The 26,616-nt window shown below is 49.7% G+C and overlaps 14 protein-coding genes across 14 annotated transcripts; 6 read left to right on the top strand and 8 right to left on the bottom strand.

Moving 5' to 3' along the window:
• Positions 1 to 118: 118 nt before the first annotated feature.
• N7518_006456 (TLC domain-containing protein) lies at positions 119 to 1,456 on the top strand (the record flags this gene model as incomplete). The annotated part of the gene is made up of 2 exons (XM_057187383.1): positions 119 to 598; positions 710 to 1,456. The coding sequence occupies 2 exons, from the start codon at positions 119 to 121 to the stop codon at positions 1,454 to 1,456; spliced, it is 1,227 nt and encodes a 408-aa protein (XP_057039086.1).
• A 428-nt stretch (positions 1,457 to 1,884) lies between these two features.
• On the bottom strand, positions 1,885 to 3,482 carry N7518_006457 (SWIB/MDM2 domain-containing protein; the record flags this gene model as incomplete). The annotated part of the gene is made up of 3 exons (XM_057187384.1): positions 1,885 to 2,409; positions 2,462 to 3,330; positions 3,392 to 3,482. 3 exons carry the CDS (start codon positions 3,480 to 3,482, stop codon positions 1,885 to 1,887), a joined length of 1,485 nt encoding a protein of 494 aa, XP_057039087.1.
• A 341-nt stretch (positions 3,483 to 3,823) lies between these two features.
• N7518_006458 (proteasome regulatory particle lid subunit RPN6) lies at positions 3,824 to 5,146 on the bottom strand (the record flags this gene model as incomplete). Its single annotated transcript, XM_057187385.1, has 2 exons — positions 3,824 to 4,830; positions 4,885 to 5,146. The coding sequence occupies 2 exons, from the start codon at positions 5,144 to 5,146 to the stop codon at positions 3,824 to 3,826; spliced, it is 1,269 nt and encodes a 422-aa protein (XP_057039088.1).
• A 223-nt stretch (positions 5,147 to 5,369) lies between these two features.
• On the top strand, positions 5,370 to 6,769 carry N7518_006459 (rRNA-processing protein SOF1; the record flags this gene model as incomplete). The annotated part of the gene is made up of 2 exons (XM_057187386.1): positions 5,370 to 5,372; positions 5,429 to 6,769. 2 exons carry the CDS (start codon positions 5,370 to 5,372, stop codon positions 6,767 to 6,769), a joined length of 1,344 nt encoding a protein of 447 aa, XP_057039089.1.
• Positions 6,770 to 6,952: 183 nt separating this feature from the next.
• Positions 6,953 to 8,219, bottom strand: N7518_006460 (uncharacterized protein; the record flags this gene model as incomplete). The annotated part of the gene is made up of 2 exons (XM_057187387.1): positions 6,953 to 7,540; positions 7,698 to 8,219. The coding sequence occupies 2 exons, from the start codon at positions 8,217 to 8,219 to the stop codon at positions 6,953 to 6,955; spliced, it is 1,110 nt and encodes a 369-aa protein (XP_057039090.1).
• Positions 8,220 to 9,563: 1,344 nt separating this feature from the next.
• Positions 9,564 to 11,009, bottom strand: N7518_006461 (phf1/phf2 family PHD finger domain-containing protein; the record flags this gene model as incomplete). The annotated part of the gene is made up of 1 exon (XM_057187388.1): positions 9,564 to 11,009. The coding sequence occupies one exon, from the start codon at positions 11,007 to 11,009 to the stop codon at positions 9,564 to 9,566; it is 1,446 nt and encodes a 481-aa protein (XP_057039091.1).
• Positions 11,010 to 11,748: 739 nt separating this feature from the next.
• N7518_006462 (CaiB/BaiF CoA transferase family protein) lies at positions 11,749 to 13,382 on the bottom strand (the record flags this gene model as incomplete). Its single annotated transcript, XM_057187389.1, has 6 exons — positions 11,749 to 11,960; positions 12,017 to 12,310; positions 12,365 to 12,869; positions 12,930 to 13,053; positions 13,127 to 13,158; positions 13,209 to 13,382. 6 exons carry the CDS (start codon positions 13,380 to 13,382, stop codon positions 11,749 to 11,751), a joined length of 1,341 nt encoding a protein of 446 aa, XP_057039092.1.
• A 178-nt stretch (positions 13,383 to 13,560) lies between these two features.
• Positions 13,561 to 14,375, top strand: N7518_006463 (riboflavin synthase; the record flags this gene model as incomplete). Its single annotated transcript, XM_057187390.1, has 3 exons — positions 13,561 to 13,591; positions 13,647 to 13,769; positions 13,828 to 14,375. 3 exons carry the CDS (start codon positions 13,561 to 13,563, stop codon positions 14,373 to 14,375), a joined length of 702 nt encoding a protein of 233 aa, XP_057039093.1.
• Positions 14,376 to 14,982: 607 nt separating this feature from the next.
• Positions 14,983 to 16,377, bottom strand: N7518_006464 (Brix domain-containing protein; the record flags this gene model as incomplete). Its single annotated transcript, XM_057187391.1, has 2 exons — positions 14,983 to 16,125; positions 16,177 to 16,377. 2 exons carry the CDS (start codon positions 16,375 to 16,377, stop codon positions 14,983 to 14,985), a joined length of 1,344 nt encoding a protein of 447 aa, XP_057039094.1.
• A 201-nt stretch (positions 16,378 to 16,578) lies between these two features.
• rrp3 (RNA-dependent ATPase RRP3) lies at positions 16,579 to 18,118 on the top strand (the record flags this gene model as incomplete). Its single annotated transcript, XM_057187392.1, has 2 exons — positions 16,579 to 16,975; positions 17,031 to 18,118. The coding sequence occupies 2 exons, from the start codon at positions 16,579 to 16,581 to the stop codon at positions 18,116 to 18,118; spliced, it is 1,485 nt and encodes a 494-aa protein (XP_057039095.1).
• Positions 18,119 to 18,408: 290 nt separating this feature from the next.
• agm1 (phosphoacetylglucosamine mutase PCM1) lies at positions 18,409 to 20,380 on the bottom strand (the record flags this gene model as incomplete). The annotated part of the gene is made up of 6 exons (XM_057187393.1): positions 18,409 to 19,269; positions 19,325 to 19,816; positions 19,876 to 19,890; positions 19,962 to 20,106; positions 20,213 to 20,226; positions 20,288 to 20,380. 6 exons carry the CDS (start codon positions 20,378 to 20,380, stop codon positions 18,409 to 18,411), a joined length of 1,620 nt encoding a protein of 539 aa, XP_057039096.1.
• Positions 20,381 to 20,767: 387 nt separating this feature from the next.
• Positions 20,768 to 21,963, bottom strand: N7518_006467 (PGAP3/PER1 family protein; the record flags this gene model as incomplete). The annotated part of the gene is made up of 4 exons (XM_057187394.1): positions 20,768 to 20,846; positions 20,913 to 21,687; positions 21,746 to 21,788; positions 21,838 to 21,963. The coding sequence occupies 4 exons, from the start codon at positions 21,961 to 21,963 to the stop codon at positions 20,792 to 20,794; spliced, it is 999 nt and encodes a 332-aa protein (XP_057039097.1). The 3' UTR covers positions 20,768 to 20,791.
• A 679-nt stretch (positions 21,964 to 22,642) lies between these two features.
• rmtA (protein-arginine omega-N methyltransferase HMT1) lies at positions 22,643 to 24,064 on the top strand (the record flags this gene model as incomplete). Its single annotated transcript, XM_057187395.1, has 7 exons — positions 22,643 to 22,734; positions 22,791 to 22,804; positions 22,877 to 22,896; positions 22,962 to 23,071; positions 23,136 to 23,467; positions 23,524 to 23,995; positions 24,058 to 24,064. The coding sequence occupies 7 exons, from the start codon at positions 22,643 to 22,645 to the stop codon at positions 24,062 to 24,064; spliced, it is 1,047 nt and encodes a 348-aa protein (XP_057039098.1).
• A 594-nt stretch (positions 24,065 to 24,658) lies between these two features.
• Positions 24,659 to 25,820, top strand: N7518_006469 (putative peroxisomal dehydratase; the record flags this gene model as incomplete). The annotated part of the gene is made up of 5 exons (XM_057187396.1): positions 24,659 to 24,778; positions 24,838 to 24,886; positions 24,940 to 25,260; positions 25,316 to 25,409; positions 25,478 to 25,820. 5 exons carry the CDS (start codon positions 24,659 to 24,661, stop codon positions 25,818 to 25,820), a joined length of 927 nt encoding a protein of 308 aa, XP_057039099.1.
• Positions 25,821 to 26,616: the final 796 nt, after the last annotated feature.

The following is a 26,616-nucleotide window of genomic DNA, read 5'->3' on the forward strand; positions in this document are numbered from 1 at the left end:
ATGATAGACAGGATAGGGTGCCCTCTCAACCGCATATAGATCTACATTCCGACCTCCGAACCTCAAGGAGCTTTCCCCCACATCGGGTGATCACAGCTGGTTGAGGGGACATCCCACGATGTTGGACCCTTTCCCACCGCCCCCGGAATGGCTGCGGAGCTTTGTAGAGCCCTATACCATCCGGTTGAACTGCCCGACACTTGCCGACCATATCCACGAGGTTATCGCAGCGTTTGCCTTCTACCTGTTCATCCATACAGTTCTCTCACCTCGGCTCTCGCCAATCCTCTTTCCTCAGTCTTACAACAAGCTCACTCCTCGGACGAAGTTGAACTGGGATATCCATGCTGTCTCTTTTGTTCAGAGCATTGTCATTAACGTTGCCGCCCTGTGGGTCATGTTCTTCGACAAGGAGCGCAGCTCCATGACCTCCGGTGAGCGGGTCTTCGCGTATACAGGTGCCTGTGGTCTTATTCAGGCTTTGGCCGTGGGATACTTCGTATATGACCTGATTGTCAGCATTGTGCATGTGCGCATGTTTGGCCTTGGCATGCTTTTCCATGCTGTCAGCGCCTTGTGGGTGTTTAGTCTAGGCTTTGTAAGTTGCGTCTCCGATCTGCCTGATATAGATACATCCAGTATCAAGAAGATCAGCATAACTGCATTTTCCTTTTTCAAACTCGAGAAACATCTAACATAGTTTCCGCAGAGACCATTCCTAAACTACTTCGCTCCGACCTTCATCCTCTATGAGCTCTCCAGCCCATTCCTTAATATCCACTGGTTTCTCGACAAAGTCAACATGACCGGCAGCCGCGCCCAATGGTATAACGGCATGGCTTTGCTCTTCAGCTTCTTCGCCTGCCGCCTCGTCTGGGGCAGCTGGCAAACCGTCATTGTGTACATGGACATGTGGAATGCGCTTCAGCAAACCTGGTCTGCAGCTGCAGCCCCACTCTCTGAACCCGTGAGCATCAACGCACATGTCTTCTACCCAGCCCGCGATGGTAGATTGTGTGTCAACGAAGCCTGCGCGCGCGCCAATGCCGAGATCACCAAGTTCAAGGAGCATACCGCGGGAGGTGTACCAACGTGGCTGGTCGTGACCTACGTCGGATCGAACTTGATCTTGAACTTCTTGAACTTCTACTGGTTTTCCAAGATGGTCGAGACTGTTCTCAAGCGTTTCCGCACTCCGGCTGATGCTGCTGGCATGAAGAAGGGGAAGAAAGAGCCTGTTAGCGCAGAGAAGGATGCGCAGCCCAAGGAGGATATTGTGCATGATGTTGTCCTCGAGGCGGCTTCCAAGCTGGAGCAGCAGGAGACCGCTATTTTGCAGGATGAGCTTTCCTCGTTGCATGAAAAGGTCTCTTCGAGTGTGGACTCGGGTCTCGGGGAGGAGTTGCGGAAACGGAGAGCAGAGCTTGTCGCGAAGCTTCCTTTGCCTGGTGCTTGAGGTTTGGATGGGACTTTAGGTTATTATTTATAATCTATGTGTCTTTGAGTGCTGTGAAGTTTTCTTCCCTCTTTTGTCCATGCTTGCTTTATGATTGATTGAGATGTTTGTGACTCCTTTTTATGTTGCTTTCCCTTGAAATTGGTCCGACCTCTTCTATACTGGTCCAGAGACAACAACGCCTGGCGTGATGGGTCTTTTGTTCAAACAATTATTGAAATAAATCCGGAATCATATTGGATAGTATCGGATTCTTAGAATACAGATTTCAAAACAATTCCTGCCTGTCATACCCCGGCTACACCAGTCCGAACACCACACAAGTGCCCTATATCAGATTAAAAAAAAGAATACATCAACCCATCTTCATTTCGTAATGGTTGGCAGTGTGGACATGCGACTTAAAACGAAAAAGACAAGCAGGATATCTACCGAGCAGCCGCAGCTTCGGGTTTAGCCAGCATGTACCGCACAGCTTCCTTAGCAACCTCAGAGTCCCACGGGCCGTCAACGCCGCCATAACGGAACTCAGGTCCGCTACCATCCTCACCGCCTCCACGGGTAGCTTCACCCATGATAGTCTCGAGGTCGCGGCGCTGAGAGCTGATCCAGCGACGAACAAAATTGGCTGGGTCCTTGCTCAGAGCAGTGTAGAATGAGTGGCGAGCACGGGAGTGTGTAAGGGCCTGGACAATCAAAGCAACTTGGTCATCAAGCGAGGAGATCTGGCGTAGGCCACTTGTGTACGCTGGGTTCTGAGTGAGAGCCATCATCTTGCTGCGCAGCGGGTCATCAACTGCGACCTGGATATCGTAGATGGTCGGGGTTGGGTCACTGTGGAACTCTTCGTCGACGCGAATGGTGTAGGGAAGCTTGATTGGTTCCATAGGGCTGGTGTGAGGACCGATGCTTTCAGGAATCTGGGGGAAGAACATTTGCTCCCGGCCAAAGATCTACAGAGCTTGTTAGCGGATACTAGAAAGACCAGACATTCAAAGTACATACCGAGCGTAGACGGTGATCACAGCGCACTTGTCGCTTCTCCTCGTCTTCTTGCAATTCCATGGCTCGGATGTAATCCCAGATTCCGAGAACAATTCCACTCCGGGTCTCCTCCTCGACATCTAGAACTTCGGCCAACTCCTTGCTCAGCTTGTATCGCTCTGGAACTTCGTCCCGGACAAGGCTGATGGTGACATTCAGATTGTCCTGCGAGGCTCGGGAGAACTGTAGACTATCAAATTCGGCACCCTGGGGCGCTGGTGTGTTGGGGTGTGTGTTGGGTTTGGACCAGTTAACCGGCTTAACCTCCTCGGGGATTGCCGAGACGGGCTTATCAAAGTCGATGGTGATAGCCTTGAAGAAATGGGAGAAGCGCTGGGACTGTCTCTTGGATTCGGATTTCTTTGCCTTATCCTCCTCGGCCGCGTCGTGGTCCATCGCATCTTCATCTTTCTCATCCTCATCGGGAACCGTAGGGTCGGTTTCATCGTCCAACAGTCGTCCTTCGATGCGTACCTTGTAGCGGCCGGAGCCTGGGTTGTTGCCCGGGCCTTGCCATGGCTGGTTTTCGACAGTATTGGAGATCCAGATGCGCATAGTCCGATACTTCTTGACGGTTTTGTTGATAGAGTCTTGGATATCCAGCCTCTTCCGAACAACAGCAGCATCCAATCGCTTTTCCAAGTCGCGGAGGTTTTTATATTGCTGAACACCCTCACCGATGATCACATCTTCAATGCCGTCGGGGAGGTTCCTGTCGGTCGGCTTGCGGCTGCGCCGAAGGGCAGCATCATTCGGGTGGGGCATAGGACGCGATGCCATGTACTGTTGGGCAACAGCGTGTTGTGGCATCGGAACAGGCATTGCGCCACCTATAGAGACGGAAGGTTAGAGCCGAGACGAATGAGTGGAGACAGATGAAAGGGGACATACCTGGCCCTGGGGGGCGACGGGGCGCGGCTGGAGATCGCTGTACATTTGGGGGCATGGCCCGAGCATAATGTTGCTGCATTGGAGCTTGCATTGTGGAGAAATCAAGCAACAAAACAGTGCTGGGAGGATATGGATGGGGGAAAAAGATGCGAGATGGTGGAGATGCGAGGTCGCGATTCTTTTGCCCGTCGCGCTTTACCCTTTTCGGACACTCGCGAATAACACCGTCCAGAGGAGAAAAGTCATTGTTCTACATGGAAATTGCAGTTGAGATTTGATGAATAATTAGGAGCTAGACATATAAGATGTAGTTCACATGTTAAGTACTAATTACGCGCAGATCTAACGGTAATTATTGAGGTGATCGTGCATTGTCTTGATTATTTCCTATCAAGTCATTGTCTCAACTGCATTGGACATTTCCCATCTTTTCTATTCCAGGAGAGACGCCTGGTTAGTATACAGACCTTCCACCACATTGCCGAGCTTTTCAATGGTCTCTAGTGCGGCATCGTAAGCTTGATCCCGTTCTGTCTCATCGTACACAATCAGACACCCCGAGCCCTGGTCCAATACACCGATGATCACCTTGTCCAAGATCATCTGAGACAGCTTCCTTTCCACCTGCTGTGTGTCTAAACCCACCATCTTCGCAATGTGGTCCAGCTCGACCCGGCTGAAGGGTTCAATGACCTTGATCAAGTTCTGTTCCAGCATTGCATCGTAAAGACGACGGAGGTGGTTTCGGATGAATACATCGCTGCCCAGTTCGAATCTGTAGTCCGAAAGAGCCTTCTCATACTCCTCCAAAGACCGGTTGGCGTGGGCCCGTGCCACGGCCTTCATTGCCTCCAGGCGTGGACTGGCATACTTTTGCGCTTGTTTCGAGCCTTGTAGCTGTGTGACATCATCCACCAGGTTCAGCATGATTTTGCACAGAAGCATGTACTGCAATGTCGCCGTGGCCAGGTCGCTCTCATCGAGCGAGCTGTACCCCTCAAGCGCTTCAATGAAATAGGAGTATGAAGTGGTGAAATCCTTGTCTTCGGCGTGCAGCATGCCACTCTGCATATCCAGACCGGCCTGCAGGTTCGGTGGCGTGTAAACGGAGGCGGCCGACGTCCGTGCAGCTGTCAGAGCAGCGCGTGCCTTGGCCTGGTTGCCCAAAGCGTGGTACACACGCGACTCGAGCAGTTGTACTTCCACCAGCATAAGCTTATCATCCAGGCGCTTCAGCTCACGGAGAAGAGAGTTGATAAGAGTGAGCGCATCGTAATAGGATTGCTTCTGCATATAGATTGCAACGAGTCGGGCTTCGAGGGCCTGGCGGAGGAACGATCGCCGCTCGGAAATAGCCCATTCTATGCATGATTGGATGACGTTGCCTTGGAGTTCGAGTGTGTTGGGGATTTCGCTAATCAGGTCCAGAAGTTGACGGACTGAATAATCACAGTTAGGCTATTTCCATAGAAGTGATTTAGCGCGCAACTTACCCAGCTTGGCTGTTTTCGCTTTGGCAAATGACGAGAAGGTATCACGGCTGGTCTTGATGAGGTCCGCGATCTCCTGTGGCTTCTTCGCATCCCGATGCAACTCGCCCAGCCCAATCAAGGCATGTTCATAGTCTCGTGAAGATGCCTCTGTAGATCCGGGGCCCTCTGAGAGAATCTTCTGGTAACTGGTCGCTGCTTTCGAGGGATCCTCCTTCACCAGATCTCGAACTTCTTGGATCCGTGGCGAGACCTTGGATGACATGATAAAAGACGGCAAATGGCGAGTGAGTGAGATAGAGAATTAAAGGAAAGGAGAACAATAGAAGATGGTGGTTTGAAGAGAGGTTGATGATCAGGTCGAATGGGGAGCTCGAAGCTGGCGGCAGCTCACTGTCCTCTCACCGCCCGCTTGGCAAATCAAACAGAAAAAAAGTTCGCTCTTGGCATTTTTCTTTTCTTTTCTACTTCGTTTTCACAACGGCACCATGGTGGGTATTTTTCTTTGAAATTATGTCTTTTGGATAGCCATGCTAATGGATTATAGAAAATCAAAGCACTCTCCCGCTCCACGGCGTCGCAACAGGCCCCCGGGTCCGCTGTCGTTCGCCAGTCGCGGAATCTCGACCCGACTCAACATCCTTTTGAGCGGGCTCGTGAATATACTCGAGCCCTGAATGCGATCAAGATGGAGCGCATGTTTGCTGCTCCTTTCTTAGCCCAGATGGGTAACGGACACGTTGACGGTGTTTACTCTATGGCAAAGGACCCCGGCTCACTTGAACGCTTTGCAAGTGGCAGTGGTGATGGTGTGGTGAAGGTGTGGGATCTAACGACGCAGGGCGAGGTTTGGAATACCCAAGGCCATGAAAACATGGTCAAGGGTTTGTGTTGGACGCCGGAGCGAAAACTTTTGTCATGCGCGAGTGACAAGACGATTAAATTGTGGGATCCATACAACTCATCATCTGAGGCCCCACCGATGGCAACCTATCTCGGAAATAGTGCCTTCACCAGTGTCACGCATCATCGGAGCCTCCCTTCTTTTGCTGCGGCTTCTGGTGTCATCTCTATCTATGACCTTTCCCGGCCGTCATCCACACCATCGCAGACTATGCACTGGCCGACCAGCGTTGACACCATCACATCGGTTGCATTCAACCAGACTGAGACTTCTATCCTGGCTTCAACTGCTATGGACCGCTCAGTCATCATGTACGACCTGCGCACTTCCCAGCCGGTGCACAAGACGACATTGAGACTGGCATCTAACGCCATTTCTTGGAACCCAATGGAAGCATTCAACTTTGCCGTGGCGAACGAGGATCACAACGCCTACATCTTCGATATGAGAAAGATGGACCGTGCTCTCAATGTCCTGAAGGACCATGTGGCTGCTGTTATGGATGTTGATTTCAGTCCCACGGGTGAAGAGCTGGTCACTGCCTCATACGATCGGACAATCCGCCTATGGAACAGATCAACTGGTCATTCGCGTGACATTTACCACACAAAGCGGATGCAACGTGTTTTCTCGGCAACATTCACGCCTGACAACAGGTATGTCTTGACAGGATCGGACGATGGCAATGTTCGTCTCTGGCGTGCCAAGGCATCGGATCGCAGTGGAGTCAAGACTGCCCGTCAGCGTTCCAAGCTAGAGTACGATCAAGCTCTTATCCAGCGGTACTCGCACATGCCTCAAATTCGCCGCATCAAGCGCCAGCGTCATGTACCCAAGCCGATCAAGAAGGCTGGTGAAATCAAGCGCGAGGAGCTCAATGCTATTAAGAGGCGCGAGGAGAATGTGCGCAAGCATACTAAGAAGACTAACCTGGCGCCGAGAACACATGAGCGTGAGAAGATGATTCTGGCCAGCGAGCAATAAATCGATCCACTCGATTCGACCAGGCTCGGCCGCAAGACTTGCAATCGAAACTATGGTCGAATGGGGAAATTTTCAATGAAGCAGATCGCTCTGCTTTATAATCCACCCTGCTTGGACCTATACAAGGGTCCCTTTTCATGATTCATGCCAATATACACCGCTCAGCTCTATTTGAGCCACCTATCAATATGTCTTCCCAGATGTCTGCCGGCTTTGAGTAACAGCAGCATCTATCCCACTCAGATATCTCGCAACCCGCTGCACCGTAGCGGGTAGCACGGCATACCAATTCACGAGCTTTGCATAAAAAGGCAACCTGATCACACCACCTCGACCGCTATCAATCGCTGCCACCATCTCCCGGGCAACTTCGACGGGTTCCAGGATTGGCGCAAAGAAATGATTCGGCGCGCGCACCCAGTCGAACAACGGCGTCGACATCTGACCAACTTCCACTAGCAATGTCTTGATCAACGGGTTAACCCGAACTTCCGCTTCTATCGTCCGATGCAGCGCGCTAAGTCCTGCTTTGCTCGCTGCGTAGTCTGACAGTCCCGCAGCACTCAGTTGGCCCAGCACGGAGCTGACTGTGACAAGAGTTCCTCCACTCTTTGCTGCGATGATCCCAGGCAAGAAGACTTGGTACAGATGGAAAGCCGCTAGGAGATTAGTGCGGATTGTCTTTTCGAATGCGTCCGCTGGCAGATCAAGCAGCGAGAGGCCGTTGATCCTGGCCGCGGCACAGTTGATAACGATCGTCGGTGTTCCTAACTGCAAGATGTTTAGCGAATCAGATCCCAATTGAAGCAAGCCATAACGCGCTATGAAACACCTTATCCAAATATGTAAATCACTAGAACCGCAATAATAGTAGGATGATATAGGATCGAAGGTCACAACGAAAACAAAGTAAAAAAGCAAAACCTACCTTTTGCAAAATGCTCTCCCTCGCAACTTCTAAAGCACCTCTATCCGCGACGTCACACGTAATATACAAAACGCCCTCCCCAAAGACCTCATCGCGGCTATTTTCCGGAACATCCTTAATATCCAGCACAGCGACACTCGCCCCGCGCATGCTATACATCTGCACAATCAGCAGACCCAGCCCACTCGCCCCGCCAGTGATGACCATGACCTCATGCTCGAAATCGACTTTTCGCGGGGCGCCGTAGGCGGCGCGCTGGTTGATAATCCGCGCGACGAAGAGGACTGTCATGGCCGTTGCATAGCTTACGGCGAGGATCCAGGCTGGATCTGTTGATGGGGTTACATGGGCGCGCAGGCAGAGGACGAAGATCCAGGCTATGAAAGGGTTGAGTAGTGATTTGGAGAGGATGCTTGTTAGGATGTCGATTGTCAGGAGGCTGGTGTGTGGATTGGTCGAGCCGGGAGTTGTCTGGGGTGGTTTGGCTGTTGTTTTTAGAGCTTGAAGATTTGAGGATGACATTGCAATGTCTGCTTTGGCAATAATTCTGGCTGGAGATTGGATGTCGAGGATGTGCAATGAGACAACCTGGGGAGATTCCAGACGCGTTTGGTTTTGCGGGGCTGATAAGAGATAAGACGATCTATATAATTCTGTCTTGTAGCAAGAAAAAGGAAGACAGACAGTGTCTGGAGACCCAAATCTACAGAGTGATAGCCTAGAAATCCGTTGGCCAAGCTGGGTTTGTCTATAAAATTCACCATTCGCTCAAAAATGTTGGCTAAAATCCAGAAAATGTTTCATTCTAACTGGATCTATCCCGGTGCGTATGAGCTTTCATGACCCACTGGTAAGGAATATGCTAAGACTCGGTACACTTCCATAAAAGCTCACAGCATGAATAGAAATGGAACCTTAAAAGAAACAAAGTGACCTTAAAAAATTCTTCAGACAACAGAGAGCTATCTCTGTATAAAAGTTCCAAAAATTGGGACAAAGGAGATGAGAGCAGAGCCCCTTCGTATGGCGGACAACGGGAGCACCTAGACACGTACAGTCTGTATCCGCAGAGATCATAGCAAAGCACCTCAGGTATCTAAAGATCACCAGTCGGTAGCCCGCATGTACATGCTTCGTGCCATTCGCAGCCTAGTCTAGGCCGCCTACAGAGACCCGCCAGAGCCTAGGATAACACCGATCGCCAGGCAACAGCAGACATATGTTGAATACGAATCTGGAGCTGGGTCAACGGTAAAAAAAACACTCATTAGGAACCACGATGTGCAATGTGGACCTGGAGTGGTGGTCTGAAGAAGGAAGAAAGAAAGAAAGAAGCAAGAAAGTGGGAGGAAGCAGGTATTTATACCCTGCGGGCTGTGAGCCAAGTCGACGGGGAAACCACGATGGGTCACGAGTTTTGACCAAAAGGGAAGGCACCTGACTGGGAAGGTGCCGCCAGGTTTATGCCAGAGCTACATGGAAACATTTGAAGACAACGTAAGACAGCCCCTGATATGAAAGAGGCGAGAGAAGATTGGAATAGAAAGAAAAAATGCAGAAAAAGACTGGTCGATTAGGGTGTAGTCAAGGATTTATCTTTTAGAGGCGAAAACACGAAGAAGTAAGAAACCATATAGAACTTGTAGAGCATCACGCCGTAAGGACGAAATCGTTATAGCTGAGGACATGAAGAAAGACATAAGATATCGAAAAAGAAAGTCAGATTCACGAAACACATTTGATCATATCAAGCATCCCTCGTTCCTTCTATTCTTGACGAAAAAGGGTCATCGTAAATCCACGAAACTCCCATGATTGTGTCAGACAGTGCACCTCCGACTCAAACCAGAACAAGATCGGGATCAATCACCACTGCATCCGCTGACCCAGAGGCGAAGAAGGCTTCTTATTCTGAGCCTGCTTAGCTGAGCCTCGGATAGAATGACTGAATGTAAGGCAATTCTTATCCTCAGCCATGATGTCAAGATCGCTTGGGGTCGACGGCACCTGGAAGCCTTGACCAGCTTCGGGGTAGGCGCGGTAATCTCCAGGGTCATAATCCGATTCATGCTGGGATCCAACTTGTGAGGACTGAGATGGAGATAGAGTGGGGGATTGGGAGTATGATGACTCGTCGTCGGTGAGCAGGTCAGAGTTCGAAGAAACGAAAGAGGCCTTGCGAGCACGTGTAGCTGCAGGCGCAGCATGCGATGTAAATTTGCGCGTGGCTCTGGAAGGCGTCTGGGAAGTTGTTGTTGTAGTCTGGGGAGCAGTTGTGGGAGCATGCGTGTGAGAAATTCCAGTGGAAACCTGGCAGGCAGCGATGCCACCAAGAGCCGCCGGGGAAGCAGGATTGGGAACCGTATCGGAAACCATTGCAGCAAAGAGTTCTTCGGCATCCATGGCAGTAGCTTCGGGGGCTGTGGTATTAGAAGTCTTGCCGATCTGTTGGTTTGAATCCATGTCGCTAGCGTTCTTGAACGATGGTTCCTGATTTTCCCAACCAAGTAATGCAGAACGAACGTTTTCCTGCATGTCCCGGGGAAACATAGGAACCGACGGCCACTCGTTTGAGACTCTCACTATAAGCTTGACTAGCGAATCATGAGAAAGAGATGACAGATACGCCCGTCGTTCCTCCTCTGAATAATAATTTCCACCAATTTGAGATTCAGACACAGGCTGCTTCTTCGGTCGTTCGACTTTTTTCATTTTCGTTGCACCATTCTTTTGATATTTGGTCTGGGCTGCCTGACGTTGCTCAGGTTTACACTTGATGCAAAACCAATTCATCTCCGAAATTTCGATAACCTCATTATGAATGTTTGGACTGTGGCATTTCTGATGCCACGGAGCATCACATGAGTCACATAAAACAATCAAATTGTTCGAGGGGCTGTGTCCTCGGTAACAGCCGGTGCAAACTATATTGACCTGGCGGTTCGGACGCTTCCGCTTTTTAGCTGCCACTTTGACAGGCCCTTTAATTGTCCCAGGCTCGGCTTGTCGAACAGTTGGTTGAGTAATACGGCGGCCAGATCGAGTTCGATTTGAATCTAGGGCAGTGCTGGCATTTCTATCCGTTTCCGTAGCCCCGGCTGTTGTCCAAACGGCCTCTTCCTGAGGCGGTGCTGGTGATCCCCAAATCCCCCGGTGTATATTGTCAGCCATAAGTTCCGGGTGTGATGACAGTGGTTGGATCGCCTCGGAGACGCTTTCATGGTCAAATATGTTGCCCTCATAGACGTTCTGGGGGCGCTCCGGGTTGATATCGGGAGCGGGGAGGTCCATGAATTCCGATGAGACCCTCATAGTGAGCTTCCTTTCGAATAAGTATTTCCAAAGAAGTTTTGGCCGACGTTCTCTTGGAAAATTAGTTGAGCTTGGGAGCGAAAGAAGAGAATAGAGCAACAGGTGATAGAGGCACTATTTGTGTTCTTCTAGGGCAATCCGAGTCTTTCAGCCTACTGCAAATCAAAATAGACACTGTAGTGTTTGCCGAGTGGGCAGTCGAACATAGTTGGCTCCTCTCAATTCTTCAATTGGAAGTAGGGTTGGATTGAAGTCGTCGAATGAAAGCCTTTGTATATGAATCACGTGATATTCCAATACAACCTTCAATGTCTGTCGTCGGTCGTTTACTGACGTATTTCGCCTAATGTGAGGATCTTATTAATTTAAATGTAGATTTGATGCTTTCATTCGTCATCAAAGCCGTTTCGTTATCTCTTATGCGGATCTGGTAAGTTCTATATGAAGGAGGAATTGTCTCAATATACTACAGGAACTTACGACCGAAATAACCTAGCAAATAATGATTCAAGTTGTAGATCTCTTTTTTAATCATTTTGAATCTTGTTTTCCTTCTAAACTGAAACTAGCAGAATTGCCCAAGGAAAGCCCATGAGCGTATGCATGTAAGAGAGATGACCAAAAAGGATTAAAAGACGCCAGAAGAACCGAGGGTAACTTGGAATGGCTGTGATTTCCAGTTTCCTTATATACAGATTTCGGGAGGTGTCGTTCATGTTTCTCATAGATAATTCAAGGTTTAGGATATGACCCCCTCATCCTTCATGCGAGCGATATCCGCCTCCCCATAACCGAGGACATTACCCAAAATCTCATCTGTATGCTGGCCCAAAGTAGGAGGAGGCGTGCGGATACCGGGCGTCGCTTCGGAGTACTTGATAGGGGTGTTGACCATCTTGATGGGACCACATGCAGGATGGTCAATTTCCGTCACCATGCCTCGTGCCAAAACTGTTCGTAACGTCAGTGCTGTTTATATCACATGTAAAGGAAATACGCAGACTTACCATGCTTGTGATTCAGGGTTCCCTGAATGTCGTTGACAGCCGCATAGGGCATACCGCTGCCTTCAAAGATATCCAACCACTCCTGCGTGGTCTTCTGCACGGTGGTGCTTTCAATCATACCGTCGATCTCCGCACGGTGCTGCACTCGGCCACTGTTAGTGACGAAGCGGGCGTCCGTCTTCCACTCGGAAAAGCCTAGTCGATCACACAACACGCCAAAAAGCCTATCATTGCCACCACCGAAGAGAATATCTCCGTCGCTGGTCTTGTAGCTCCGGTAGGGTACAATGGATGCTGGGAGGTGTTAGTTTGGTTATTATTATACTCAGGAGAATGTTCGCTGCTTACGGTGTGCTGTGCCCCAACGGCCGGAATCCCTTTTCCCACTGATAAGCGCAGAGCTAGCCAGGTTCGATAGCGTAGCGACTTGGCAATCACTCAAACAGGCATCGATGTGCTGACCTCTACCAGTCCGACCCCGAGCAATCAAAGCCGCCATGATGGCATTCGATGTGTATAGTCCGGTAGTCAGATCGGTAACAGCAACACCAACCTTTACTGGCGCGCCATCCCGAGAACCGGTAATGTGCATCAATCCCATCTCGGCTTCTACCATGACGTCGTAGCCTGCACGGTTGCTATATGGGCCTGTCTGGCCATACCCGGTGATACTGGCATAAATCAATTTTGGGTTGATTTCCCGCAGAGTTTCATAGTCCATGCCGTATTTTTTGAGCCCCCCTGGAAGATAGTTTTCGACTAGGACATCGCATTCCTTTGCAAGCTTGTGTAGAATCTCGACGCCTGACTTGTGTTGGAATGATAGACCGAGGGATTTCTTATTCCGGTTGACCTATATCCCTGATCAGTGCCATGATATTTTTTTTATATAGCTTCGAGAGGAGGTTCGTACAGCTAGGTAGTAAGCGCTCTCGCCAGGGCCCTTCCTGGAAGCATCTTCGTACTTTGCATATGGCGGACCCCAAGCACGAGTATCGTCGCCGCGCACAGGGTGTTCGACCTTGATAACTTCCGCTCTATATTTCGTCTTGTCAATATCATAGGATCACCAATTGGAGCTGTTTCATAGCTCCGAAGGTTGATACATACCCTAAATCACCCATAATTTGAGTACAGTAAGGCTAAAAGCAAGTCAGCTTGAATTACACAGCCTATCAAGAGATGGACTCACACCAGCCAAAACGCGTGTCATATCAAGCACCCGGATACCAGCCAAAGGTAGCGAACCATCGACCGAAGCTGCACTGGAGTAGCTCCGTCCTGGCACCGTGCGCCGCAAGGCATTGCTACCCCAGGACAAGCCGGATTGACGGGCAGCAACCTGGAACCTGAGCGCAACCGTCATGATGATATATACGAAGAGCGGAGCGAAACAAAAAAATGACGCTCAAACAAGAATCCCCGTTAAATGAATTCTGGGGAAACCGGCGAATCTCCGCCAAAACGCCGACGCCGACACCGCTCGGAGGGGCTGACGCCGAGGGCACACGGAGCATTTTCCTTGTAGATCATCAACCGCAGCTATGTTTACAGGTCTTGTCGAGACGATTGGGAGTGAGATATCTTTCTCTTTTGTAACGTGAGTCAATCGCTAACGTGGTTTTACTAGCTGTCACGGCCTTGGAGCCTATTGACACCTCATCGAGCGGGGGCGGGGGAACGTCACTCACCATCTCCGACTGTGAGGAGATCCTCACCGACGCACACCTGGGCGATAGTATCGCAGTGAATGGTATTTTACTCTTTCGTTGTCTATAACACATGGGATATTGTCTAAAAGTGGGCTTAAGGAACATGTCTTACGGTCACTGCATTCGATAAGACCTGGTTCAAGGTTGGCTGTGCGCCAGAGACACTGCGACGCACAAACCTGGGTTCTTTGCAGACGAATTCCCACGTGAACCTCGAGCGCGCCGTTTCAGCCGATACCCGGATGGGAGGACATTTTGTGCAAGGTCATGTCGATACCGTTGCGGAGATTCTGTCTGTCACGCCGGATGGAAACTCGTTGGTGTTCCGACTGCAGCCGCGCGAGAGAGATATTCTGCGCTATGTTGTGGAAAAAGGCTACGTGACCCTTGATGGTGCTAGCTTGACTGTCACCAAGGTCGTCGATGGGCAGGATGGATACTGGGAGGTTATGCTTATTGCCTATACACAGGATAAGGTGGTCACTGCGGCGAAAAAGCCCGGTGACTTTGTTAATGTTGAGATTGATATCGTGGGCAAGTATGTTGAGAAGAGCGTTCAGGGATACTTTGCTGGAACCTCTGGTGGAGATTTCGCTATCTTGGAGAAGATGGTGAACAGGATCGTCGATGAAAGACTCAAGAAATAGATTAGAGATACGAATACCGAATCTCCGCAACTCGACTTCATTTCAATATTCGGCCAGGACAAGACAAAATGAGTCATTTTTAGCTTTCTATGTCCTAGAATGAACTAATTGGTACATTTGGAACATCCTTTGATTATAGCGAATACAAGACATACATCTGGAAATTCGATTAGTGAAAGCAGAAGCATAAAGCTCGCAAGTATATGCAAGTATTGAGATCATTCTATTGTCTTAGGGTCTATCCTCATCGTCGAGGTTGGATAGTTCGACAGACAGCACAGCGGCTCTCTGATCGGATCAAAAGCATTACTAAGTTCAAAAGGATGGAGGATGATGGATGAATTTGCAAGACTGCATTATATGAAGACAAAACCTGAAAAACGCCTATATGCCTATCGGGTATGTGACAGTGACAAGAAAATTTTGGTCCATATGACATGGATAAGACGTGAAGACGGTGATCATGTTTGATACAGTCCACTAGTGTGATAGACAAGCCGGCACGGTTTGAATTCTTGGGTTTGTTCAATCGCAAGAGCCGGCTGTTTACCAAGCGATCAAGTAGAAGCTTTCGGAAAGGTGTGGTGTGATGACTCGAAGCAGCCATTTACTCCTCTATAGACTCGTCCGAATCGGCTTCAGAGTCGTCATCTGCCGCTTCACCCTCACCCTCAGCGTCCTTGTCAAAGTCATCATCGCTGAGCCAATCTTCATCATCCATTTCCTCGTCCTCGTCCTCCTCGGCTGCTTCTTTGCCACTGCCCCTGGCCTTGGCCTTCTCCTGCTTCTTGCGCTCAATGTTCGCCTTCTGCAGCTTCTTTCTCTGCTCTTTCTCCTTCCTCCGAACGGCCCAGCTCTGGTCCATATTCCGCACCTCCTTCTCGGATTTCGTAATGAAGTCATGCCACATGATCTTGCCATCGCAGACTCCATCCTCAACCTTCATCAAGCGAAGGCGCAAGCGAGGACCCAGCTCTACGAGCTTTACAGCCCGCTTCTCAACACCGGTGGTCTGGGCTGGCTTATCCTGGCCCTTATCTGCAGCCTTTTGGCGCTGCATTTCCCGCTTGTTTAGGACTCGGCGGGTCGTGCTCTCTTGAACTTCCACTTCGGCATCGGTGTCTAGCTCGGTCTCACTTGCTGATGTGTAGCCTGCAGCGGAGGGGTCAAGCAGGTAATCAGCGGCATCTTCGAGCTTTCCAAGGTTAGGAACGGCGGTCTTCTTCTTGTCCCGGTTCCGAATCTCTTTGGGGTCCAGGCGACGGATTCGTTTCGATATACCGGTCTTCTTCGTGGCAATGGCGTAGTGACGGAGAGTCAAGATATACGAGTCGCTGTCTTTTTCGGCAGGCTCTCGGTTGAGAAGCATGACACGGCGGATGGAAGATAGAGGCTGGGTTTGGGGGTTGATGGGAGGGAAGAGGGATTGGAAGATCGTAGTTGTGAGGGTCTCGAGCCGCTTCGGCACTTTAGAATCTTCGGTTGCGCCTGGTGTGGTGAAGTTGTTCATGACCAAGAGGGGCGGTGTCTTGTGGTCCTGTCCGCCACTTTTGGGGCGCTTCATCGATCTCTCAACATCCTTGCACAGCGAATAGTTCTCGACTTTGAAATGAAGGGTAGGTCCACGGGGAGTAACAGCGAGTCGCATATTTGTGTTACCAGTTGCGGACTTGGAAAACAACATAAGATGAGTGACACCTAGGGGCCCGGTCATAACGGTATAATCTCGCAGTCTGTTGGATTTGCGTTCCTAATATTGCTTGTTAGAACGAACGAACAGAATAGTGATTGTGAAACATACCTTCAATCGCACAGCGGTATCTGGCTCCATCATACGACGGACATCCTTAACCAATTGGGTCACACTGCTACCGACTTGAGAAGCGCCTATTCTAATGACCATAGACTTCGGGGTCTTGGTCATTGAGGCAGCGCTGCCCTTCACAACAGAAGCATTTTGGGGCTTCTGGTGAGTGCGCTTCTTGACACGTTGCTTGGCCATTTTGATGTGAGAGATAAGAAAAATAAAATTGGACGGGAAAAGCAACGAATACTAAATCGAACAGCTCGAGGTTTTTTTTTTCTCCAAAAATTAACATCAGAAACAGCGCCGGATCAACAATGTTGCGGCCCCACATTAAATTATTTCTTTTGAGATAGTTGAACATCGACAACTTCCTTTTTGTTCAAACACAAATCAAACATGCCGGTTACCAAGAAGCGCAAGGTCGCACACGCAGTACCTGCTGCACCTGTTGAAGACAGCGACGTTGCATCAAATGCAAGCTCTTCAAGCCCCCAAACCAACCCCGATGTTGAAGATAGCGCGAGCGATTCAAGTCCCCAACCCACTGCTGATGACCCCAATGTCGAAGCTGCTTCCTCCGAGACTGAGCCCAGCGCTTCCAGCGCTCCCAAAACATTCAAAGAACTGGGTCTGATTGACTCGCTCTGCGAGGCCTGTGACAAAATGGGATACAAATCCCCTACACCAATCCAATCCGAATCAATCCCGCTGGCACTTCAGGGTCGTGATATTATTGGATTGGCTGAAACAGGATCTGGAAAAACTGCTGCCTTCGTTTTACCAATTCTTCAAGGTTTGTGCATATTTGATGACATATACCTTGTATACAATACTGACGAGTCTTCTAGCACTCATGGAAAAGCCCCAGCCGTTCTTTGGGCTCGTAATGGCCCCAACCCGTGAATTGGCGTACCAGATTTCACTAGCATGCGAGTCCCTTGGTGCAACAATCAACGTCAGATCTACCACGCTGGTTGGTGGCATGGATATGGTTCCTCAGTCAATCGCTTTGGGAAAGAAACCTCACATCATCGTTGCCACGCCCGGCAGACTTCTCGATCACCTCGAGAATACTAAGGGCTTCTCTCTCCGCAACTTGAAATTCCTCGTCATGGACGAAGCAGACAGACTCCTCGATATGGATTTCGGCCCTATTCTCGATAAGATCCTGAAGGTCTTGCCGCGCGAGCGTAGAACCTTCCTATTCTCCGCGACTCTGAGCTCAAAGGTTGAGTCTCTCCAACGAGCCTCACTGTCAAATCCGGCCCGCGTTTCGATCTCTACCAGCAAGTACGCTACCGTGGAAACTCTCCAGCAAACTTATATCCTTCGTCCTTATAAACACAAGGACATATACCTTGTATACCTCCTCCACGAATTCATCGGCCAGTCCGTCATTATCTTCATGCGCACCGTTCACGAGACACAGCGTGTTGCTTTCCTGCTGCGCGGTCTAGGCTTCGGCGCAATCCCTCTCCATGGGCAGATGTCTCAATCTGCACGCCTGGGAGCACTGGGAAAATTCAGATCGAAAAGTCGCGAGATCCTGGTTGCCACCGATGTTGCTGCTCGTGGTTTGGATATCCCCTCTGTGGACTGCGTTTTGAACTTTGACTTGCCAACCGACAGCAAGACCTATATCCATCGAGTAGGCCGTACAGCACGTGCTGGAAAGTCTGGAACCGCCATCTCCTTTGTCACCCAATATGATGTGGAAATCTGGCAACGTATAGAGGCTGCGATGGGCAAAGAGTTGGCCGAGTACCCTGCTCCAAAAGATGAGGCTATGGTCTTTGCCGAACAAGTCAGTGCTTCACAGCGTGACGCCATTCAGGCGATGAAGCATTACGACGAGAAGAAAGGGGCCAAAGGCAAGGGAAAGTTCTCGTTTAAGGGCAAGCGAAGTCGCGATGCCATGGACCAGGAAGAGGGCTAGAATTTCATTCTGGTTCATTTGCTGTTCTCTGTACATGAATAGATGGTCTATTTTACGAATTTGGGGCGTTTAAGCATGTAATATGAAAGAACCCATAGATTTCATTACTGCGTCAAAATGATATCGAATATTTTCCTGGACCATATTTCCGGAGATCCATAAGAGTTGAAGAGGTATTCGCTGCCTAAAGCCGCACAGGCTAGTGTAATAATTTCAATACAGCCTAGAGAAACAGCGGTCCCTAGGGGCATTTGTCAGGGCCAAGAATCAAATTTGGACTAGGGAATCTATTAGGCGCTGCCTGCCTCGCTAACAGCGTTGGCGACGCGAGTGGCAAGGTCGTCCGCCTCGGAGCGGCTGGCAGCCTCAGCGTACACGCGGACGGCATCTTCGGTACCACTGGCACGGGCGAAACTGCGGCCCTTGTTGTATCGAGACTGAAGAGACTCAATAGTACTCTGCAGGCCAGCGGGAGACTCTAGCTTACGCTCAGCATCATATGCCTTGAAAATGGAACGGTCATTGACCTCGACACGCACGAGGCGCGAAGGAAGGTCGGTGTAGGTGCCAAGCCACTCTTTGGGTGACCAGCCCTTGTGGGCGAGGATGGCCTCCACAAGAAGAGCGTCGGACAAGGCATCACCGACAGCCTGGTTAATCAGGTCGGTCAGGGCCTGAAGGCTCTCCAGGGCGTGCTGCTGCGCCGGCGATTGAGGCTCGGTGTTCTTGATAACCTTTAGGGCATTCTCGGAGAAGGTGACGGTACCATGTCCGTTGGCCTCGAAGTAGACGCCAACATCGAACCGCAGTGCGGCGTGGTGGAGGTGCTTCACGCCGGTGTTGGTGCAGATAATGGGCAGCTTGAGGACCTTCTCAATGTAATCTGTGCTTGCGCCGTTGGCATAGGCGGTCTGGACAACACCAATTTTCAGCTTCGAAGCAATTCCAGCATTACGGGCAAGATCGCCAATGAAAGACGCCGCAAGGGTGGCAATGCGGTCCCCGTCCAGAAGACGGAACACGTTGCTGTCGTCCTGGAAGTAGTAAACAATACGATCGGCGTCACCGTCAAGCGAGGCACATCGATCGAGCACGGCAGCTTTGGAAGAAGGAGGAGCACGTTGCTTGGTCTTAACATAGTCGGCACCGCACTAAATGAAGTGTTAGTTTGATCAAAATTTGTGTGCTGGGCAGGTGGAAGCATACATCAGAGTTCAGGGCGTCAGGGTTGATCACATCATCGTTGACAATCTTAATATCGATTCCAGTGAGGTACTTCATCAGTTCCCTCAATTTAGGTCCACCGACACCATTGGCACAGTCTACAGTCAAAGAACCCTGGACCTTGACTCCCCGCATAACCTTCTGGAAGGAGTTTGCAAGCTTCTCATAGTATCCTTGCTCAGTCGGCTCGCCATACTCATATTGTGTTCCAAGTGTGTTCTTGCAGCGAACAACATAATGGAGCTGCGGGGTGGTCATGTATTTAAAGTCCACAAACTCGACCTCCGTCGCGGTAAGCGCGGCATTCAGAACGCCTACCAGACGGGAGCCAGAAGCACGGGTGTCACGAGCGAAGACCACACGAGCGGGGTTGGTCATGGTCACGTCGATTTCCTTGACGAGTTCGTCGTAGACATCGGCGATCTTATCCAATGGGGCATTTGCCAGTTTTGTCGCGTACGCCTCCCACTCAGCCTAGTTATGACAGTGAGTACGTATTCCAAATTCGGTCTTTCAACGCAGGCCAATCTTACTTCAAGCATCTCGCCCTAAATAAAATATAAGGTTAGACTTGTCTAATGGGGCCGGTTCTATGGCAGGACTCAATGGGTTAACTCACCATAGGGTCAACCAACTTGACACCATTGTCCTCTGCGGGGTTGTGGCTAGCAGTAACCATAACTCCAATCCATTGTCCGCTAAGCTTCTTCGACCGCAGGCTTGCAAGCAAGCCCACTGCAAAAACAACGGTGTTGAGGAGGTCACTGCGCAGCCAGATTGGTCAGAACAAGTCGGCGTAAACAAAAGGATGATCGCGGGGTTCTAGAGATGTGGAGGCGGAGTGGATCAGCCATGTTTGAAGAAACTTACGCTTTCATGCGAAACTATAAGGGAGAGAACGAAAGTTAGCCGAGTCGCTAGAGTAGGATGTTCATACAAACATACCCCTGCTGTGCCATACCCAAATACCTTGCCCTCGGGCTTTGTGTACTGCAACGCCGCATCAGTGATTGCTTTCTTGACAGCCGGAGAGGCCATTGCGCAAATGTGTGATTAGTTATAAAGCACCGTGATAGGTTTCAAGAGAAGAGGTACTCCGAAGCTTCAGGTAAAGTCGAGGTCGAAGAAGAGGGGAGTACTCGAAACAAAAAAAAAGCGGCTGAGGGGTGAGACATGGATTATTGCGACGGCCTTAGCGGTGAGCGAATGGCGGGGAGCTACAGACCAATGCACGGCAAGGGACGTGGTAATAACATATTTACCCGCATTAGACGCCGTGGAAATTAACTGCAACGAAAAACATTCTGGTGGGGAGCACTCCAACCTTCATTACTGCTACCTCCACGTCTAAGCTACAGTCAAGCATGACAATATTAGTATGTCTATGCTATCCTGGGGATGTATATCTATATATAAAGATCGCCGAATTTCGCCAAATTTTGATCCTCTTCATGCCTTGAGCCTATGCGCCGCAATATCGTCCTGTGTGTCCCTGATCAGGAACCTGTCGGGACCAACCGATGCATTAGTCACGAAAACGTATTGTGTCGTTGGAACGTGGGGGACTTACGAATACCACCACACAGCGGGGACCACTGTACCCAGATGCCAGAGGCTATGCGCGTCAATCAACCCATTCCAAGGGGGGAAATCGAGCAACTCCAAACTCATAGCCATGATTATCCACGCCACAATCATACCAGGCCAGGCGGTCCAAGACTTCAAATGTTTTTGGTATCGGAAGATACTGAACCCGGTCCACATAAGGTTCTGGATAATGCCAACCACTACGTTCGCTATCATATTGTAGGTGTAGTCCCAAGACCAGAAGGTAAGATAAGACACGTGCAATAAATATAGCAGAACGCAGATAGCAGTCCAAAGTCGACGCAGGGTTGGCCGATATGGAGGATTTTCGAGGTCCAGGCGGAGGATTCGAATGACGGCAAGGTAGAGACCAAACAGCACGTTGGCGCCAGCCGCCCAATAGTCCAGTTTCTCGGTCAAGGGGAAATCGCGCATGTGGAATAACATGCTGAAACTCCAACTTGCGAGTCCAATGTATCCAAACATCATGTAGTATGGGCGGAGTGAGTGCCAACTAGGGATCGACTCTTGGATACGGGACATGCCGTGCCAGTGGGCGGCGAAGTTGAAGAACGAGAAGAGCACCGAGAAGGGCTCCTGCATCCCTAGGAGCCTACGGAACGGCCATTTCCCGTGGAATTGTACAATCGGGCTGATCATTGGAGGATCACGCGAAACTCGACGGTCGGTAATGACATGTTGACAGGTGTAGTCACATTCAGCAGGGCAGGTCCATAGTAGCAAGCGGAGGTGCAGAGCTAAATAGGTCAGCAAAGGGGAAACACGGCGAACAGTTGAAACAATGATTTGACATACGTAGCACTGAATTGCCGTTCTGACAATTTTCCGTTTTACAGACCTATGATTGTTAGTCGTTTCCAAGGGTCTGTTGGTCGCGGTCGTCGTACCTGGACACATTCTTTGAAGTCGGGGAGGTGGTCTCCTAATGACGCGTTGGACTTGCCAATGAGGGAGGCCAGAAAAACGAGAGCGAAAAGAGTGTAAAGATTCACTTTTCCTACGCCCAGATTCATTGTGGGCCAAAAGGTTAGCTCCAAGGTCTTAGGCGTTCAACGCGTAAGCTTGGGGAAGAATGACAGGTAAGGCGGAGCTCCCGGCATCGAAGAGCCTCCCTCGGTGGTCTTGGCAAGATCAAACCAGCTCTTTTGTTTACCCCACAGCGACATCATTGATCTACTTTATTCAACCTCAATGGAAGTGGGATTGGCCTTGTTTATCATCCTTGTCATATGGCGTTATAACTTGGAGATCTTGGTAGTTCACTCGAGAGGAAAGGCAGGGTCAATGGCGCAAGTAATCTACTTTGAATATTAGATATCGTCAATTGATGCTAGTTATCCTTGAAGAAGCGCTATTCTTCACACGGATGCCACTCAAATAGGATGTAGGTATGCATTAGTATGATTAGAACTCCCTACAATATAGCTGTACAACTATGCCACGCAGATAGCCCTATAGAAATGAGGGCAAGTGATATCACGTGTGTCACGTGTATATACACGTGATCTCCAATTACGGCTAGTGCGGGCGGGGATTGGAGTTAAGCTTGGCGGGCGGGCAAATAATCCAGAAAAAAAAAGTTACGGATCGATCTCTGTTGGACTTTTATCTTTGACATCCTTCCTATTGACATTTTTTTTACTCTTTTCGATTCTTCCTTTTCGACCCGTTCTTTTTTTTCGCACAGTCAAGATGGATACCGGATCCGATAGCCCTCAGGGCATCACCAGCAGTGCTGATCGCATGGTTGGCATGGAGCACTCTGAAGTCCGCTACTTCACTAGGTACGCTATTCTCCGTTGATTGGGTATGTTGGAAGTTGATGCTAATACATTTATAGTTACGACCACCACGGTAAACTATCTCGATCCATGATAGCGAAATTTTAATGTGCTTTTTACTAACGATCATTTTTTTGGGCCGCAGGTATCCACGAGGAGATGCTTGTAAGTACAAATCCACTGGCTAGTTGGCTATTTCCAGTCTCTAACATTCATTTTCTACCTTCTAGAAAGATGATGTGCGCACACGCTCCTACCGCGACTCCATCTACCAAAACCGCCACATCTTCAAGGACAAGATCGTCCTCGATGTCGGCTGTGGAACTGGTATTCTGAGCATGTATGTATCCGCTTGATTAACAACCCCGTGCTCTTAGATCTCTTGTTGACTGTTTGTTTAACAGGTTTGCTGCTCGTGCTGGCGCAAAGCACGTCATTGGTGTCGATATGTCCTCCATCATCGAGAAGGCCCGTCAGATTGTCGATGTCAACGGACTATCCGATAAGATCACTCTTCTCCAGGGCAAGATGGAGGAAGTTAACCTTCCTTTCCCCAAGGTTGATATCATCATCTCCGAGTGGATGGGTTACTTCCTTCTCTACGAGTCCATGTTGGATACCGTTCTCTACGCCCGTGACACCTACCTCAACCGCGGTGGTCTGATCTTCCCCGATAAGGCCACCATGTATGTTGCTGGTATTGAGGATGGCGATTACAAGGATGATAAGATTGGATGTAAGCAACAAGTCTACCCCGAAACTGTTTTTCTTCGATGTACTGACCATTTTCAGTCTGGGACAACGTCTACGGATTTGACTACAGCCCCATGAAGGAGATTGCTCTCAACGAGCCCCTCGTCGATACTGTCGAGATGAAGGCTCTTGTGACTGATCCCTGCCCGATCATCACCTTTGATCTGAACACCGTTACCACGGCCGACCTTGCATTCAAGGTTCCTTATGCCCTCACGGCCAAGCGCCCCGACTTCATTCACGCCTTGATCGCCTGGTTCGACATCGAGTTCAGCGCCTGCCACAAGCCCATTCACTTCTCCACTGGCCCTCACGCCAAGTACACCCACTGGAAGCAGACCGTGTTCTACCTCCGTGATGTCCTCACTGTCGAGGAGGACGAGCGTGTTACCGGCTGGGTCGAGAACCGCCCTAACGATAAAAACAAGCGTGACTTGGATATCAGCATCTCGTACAAGTTCGAGACCCCCGATGCCACCCGCGCTGCTGAAGGTGGCTGCTTCTACCGCATGTAAGTTCTTCTGCCATTTTGCTCTAATTAGTTCTTGAGGTCATTATACTAATGCATCATAGGTGTTAATTTTCTTCCACTTTTCTCTAATTTGATGTCATTGGGATGTACAACTGTACGTTTGCACGGTCTAAGTGAAATATTTTCGTCTCGCAATGCATCCTGGCATGGGCATGTATGAAATTGCCCGAGGCGAATCGGACATCTGGTTTCGCCTTTGTTTATTTCGGCGTTTAATTCTCGGGAGGCAGGAAAAAATGCATTTTGTGGCGCGAACGGAGGGATATAATTCTGAAGCTCCTCGAATTTCCAGGTAGATACCCGAGTCGATGCTTAGTCTAGCAAACTCCAACGCTCTTCTTCTGGACATGTTTTCCACGCTACGATGTAGACGACACCATTGGTTGAAAAAGCTTTCAGCGACCTAACAGAAAAGAATATAAGATCTGCAGGGGGAAATTGTGCCAAGAAGAGGCCCTCATCGGCAAACCCACGGCAACAAATCCAAAGAAATTATCAGATCCTCGGCTCCTCGATGGCCCCCGCAATTACCGGAGCTACTTTAGTGTGCCATCTCCTTTATTTTCTTTATTTCCCTTACCCTTGACCCTCTTTTTTTTTTATCTGATCTTATATTCATATCTCCTTCGTACTACCATCCCAATGTCGGCCCCTGGAGCTGGTCACGAATTCCCCGCCCAAGAGGTTTCTTGGCAGAAGCGCGATGTGCTATTGTTCGCCAACAGCATTGGTGTCAAGGCCGATGAGCTACACTTCCTCTATGTATGCCACAAGCCACATATATATATACTAGTCTAAATATTATTCTAACTGGTATCCAGGAACTCCACCCGAACTTCTCGGTCTTCCCAACCTATTCTCTCATCCTCCGTATGTTGATCGCCCAAGGAATGGTCGGGCAGCACTAACTCCAAAGCCATTAGCATTCAAGCTCACTGATCAGGAGGTGACTGATTTCTATGCCCGCCAAAAGGCAGTTCACATTCCAGGCGTCCCTGACCTGGACCATCGTCATGGCGTCGATGGCCAGCGTAAGATCACGATCCTGAAGCCGCTCCCTACCACTAGTGCAGGGCGTAAGTTTGAGCTACGCAATAAGGTTATTGGTGTCTATGATAAAGGCAAACCTGGTACTGTGATCGAGACCGAGCAGTCTATTGTGGATAAGGAGAGCGGCGAGGTCTACACCAAGGTCGTGAGTAGCGGTTTCCTAGTCGGACAGGGTGGCTGGGGTGGCCCGAAGGGTAAGATTATAGTTCCCTTATCCAGCATAGAGTATCAACTGACGTATTCGAGCAGGACCTAGCACCGTCAACTATCCCCCGCCCGAGGGCAGGGCTCCTGACGCTACCCATGTTATTCAGAGCAATTCTGAGACAGCCCACCTGTACCGGTAAGTACTCGGTGCAAACAGAATTCAGCTTGTATACTTGAAACATCTGATGCTAACTCCTTGCCCAGTCTCAACGGTGACTACAATCCTCTCCATGCCACACCAGAGCCCGGCAAGAAGATGGGCTTTGGTGGTATTATTGTCCACGGCCTTTTCAGCTGGAATTCAGCCGCACATGGGATTCTGCGGGAACTCGGTGGTAGCAACCCTGCCAATATGAAGGAGTTCCAGGCTCGCTTTGCCTCGCCCGTCCGGCCCGGCGATAAGCTTACCACTGAGATCTGGAGAATGGGCAATGTCCAGGATGGCTATGAAGAGATCCGCTTTGTTACTAAGAATGACAAGGGTCGGGTTGTGTTGAGCAATGGCCGTTGTCTGTTGAAGGTGACGGGAGCGAAGAGCAAGCTGTGATTGGTTATGCCAAAGCTCGGTTCAATGGCATGTAAAAATACATACCTAGGTATATAGCAAATACCTTCTTTATCACCACGTGCCATTTTCGTAGAAAGTGAACTTATTGATGTCCGTATAGTTCCTTATATATATATGCACGTGACCGCAACCTCGGTTGTCCCACCCTACAAAAATTGGCCAAGCACTGCTACATATCTCCTCGTCCTTGACCCTCCCTTCTTTCTCTATACCGATCATGAGCTTCAGTTGGCGCACAGCGTTCAGGCCGAGTGGGCTGTGGAGTCGCGCCGGGTAGGAACTCCCATTCATGTCTAATTGAACGTTCAACGCTGAAACCCTCTCGGATTAGACCCAAGAGCCTGAGACCCCGCTATTCCCTTGCTAGTGATTTGGTATGGATTTAGTACATCATATAAACCAGAGTCGATTACAAAAAAACTAACTCGATCTCTCTGTTCTGTTGTTCATAGACAACTGGCCACCGACATGTCACTGGTTCCTCAAGATTGCTGAACACCAAGATGGCCTCGAATGGCCCTCAGGTTGCTTGGTCTAAGTCCGATATAGTAACCTTTCCAGGTAAGGACAGAAAGGATCTGGAAATCCCCTTAAACTTGTAAGTTTGCCGTAAGTCCAAAGAAGGTGAATAGCAGCTGACTTCGATTTTGCAGCGGTCGTTTTTTCCTCAGGTTAGTGACCAGGATATAAAATCAGAAGCTTGACCTCGACCTCTTATTGACAACTTGGTGCCCACGACTAGAGAAAACTGCCAGTGTCCCAAATGTATTCATCC

Source organism: Penicillium psychrosexuale (genome assembly GCF_028828465.1).
Source record: "Penicillium psychrosexuale strain IBT 29551 chromosome Unknown utg000004l, whole genome shotgun sequence".
Taxonomy (NCBI): Eukaryota; Fungi; Ascomycota; class Eurotiomycetes; order Eurotiales; family Aspergillaceae; genus Penicillium; species Penicillium psychrosexuale.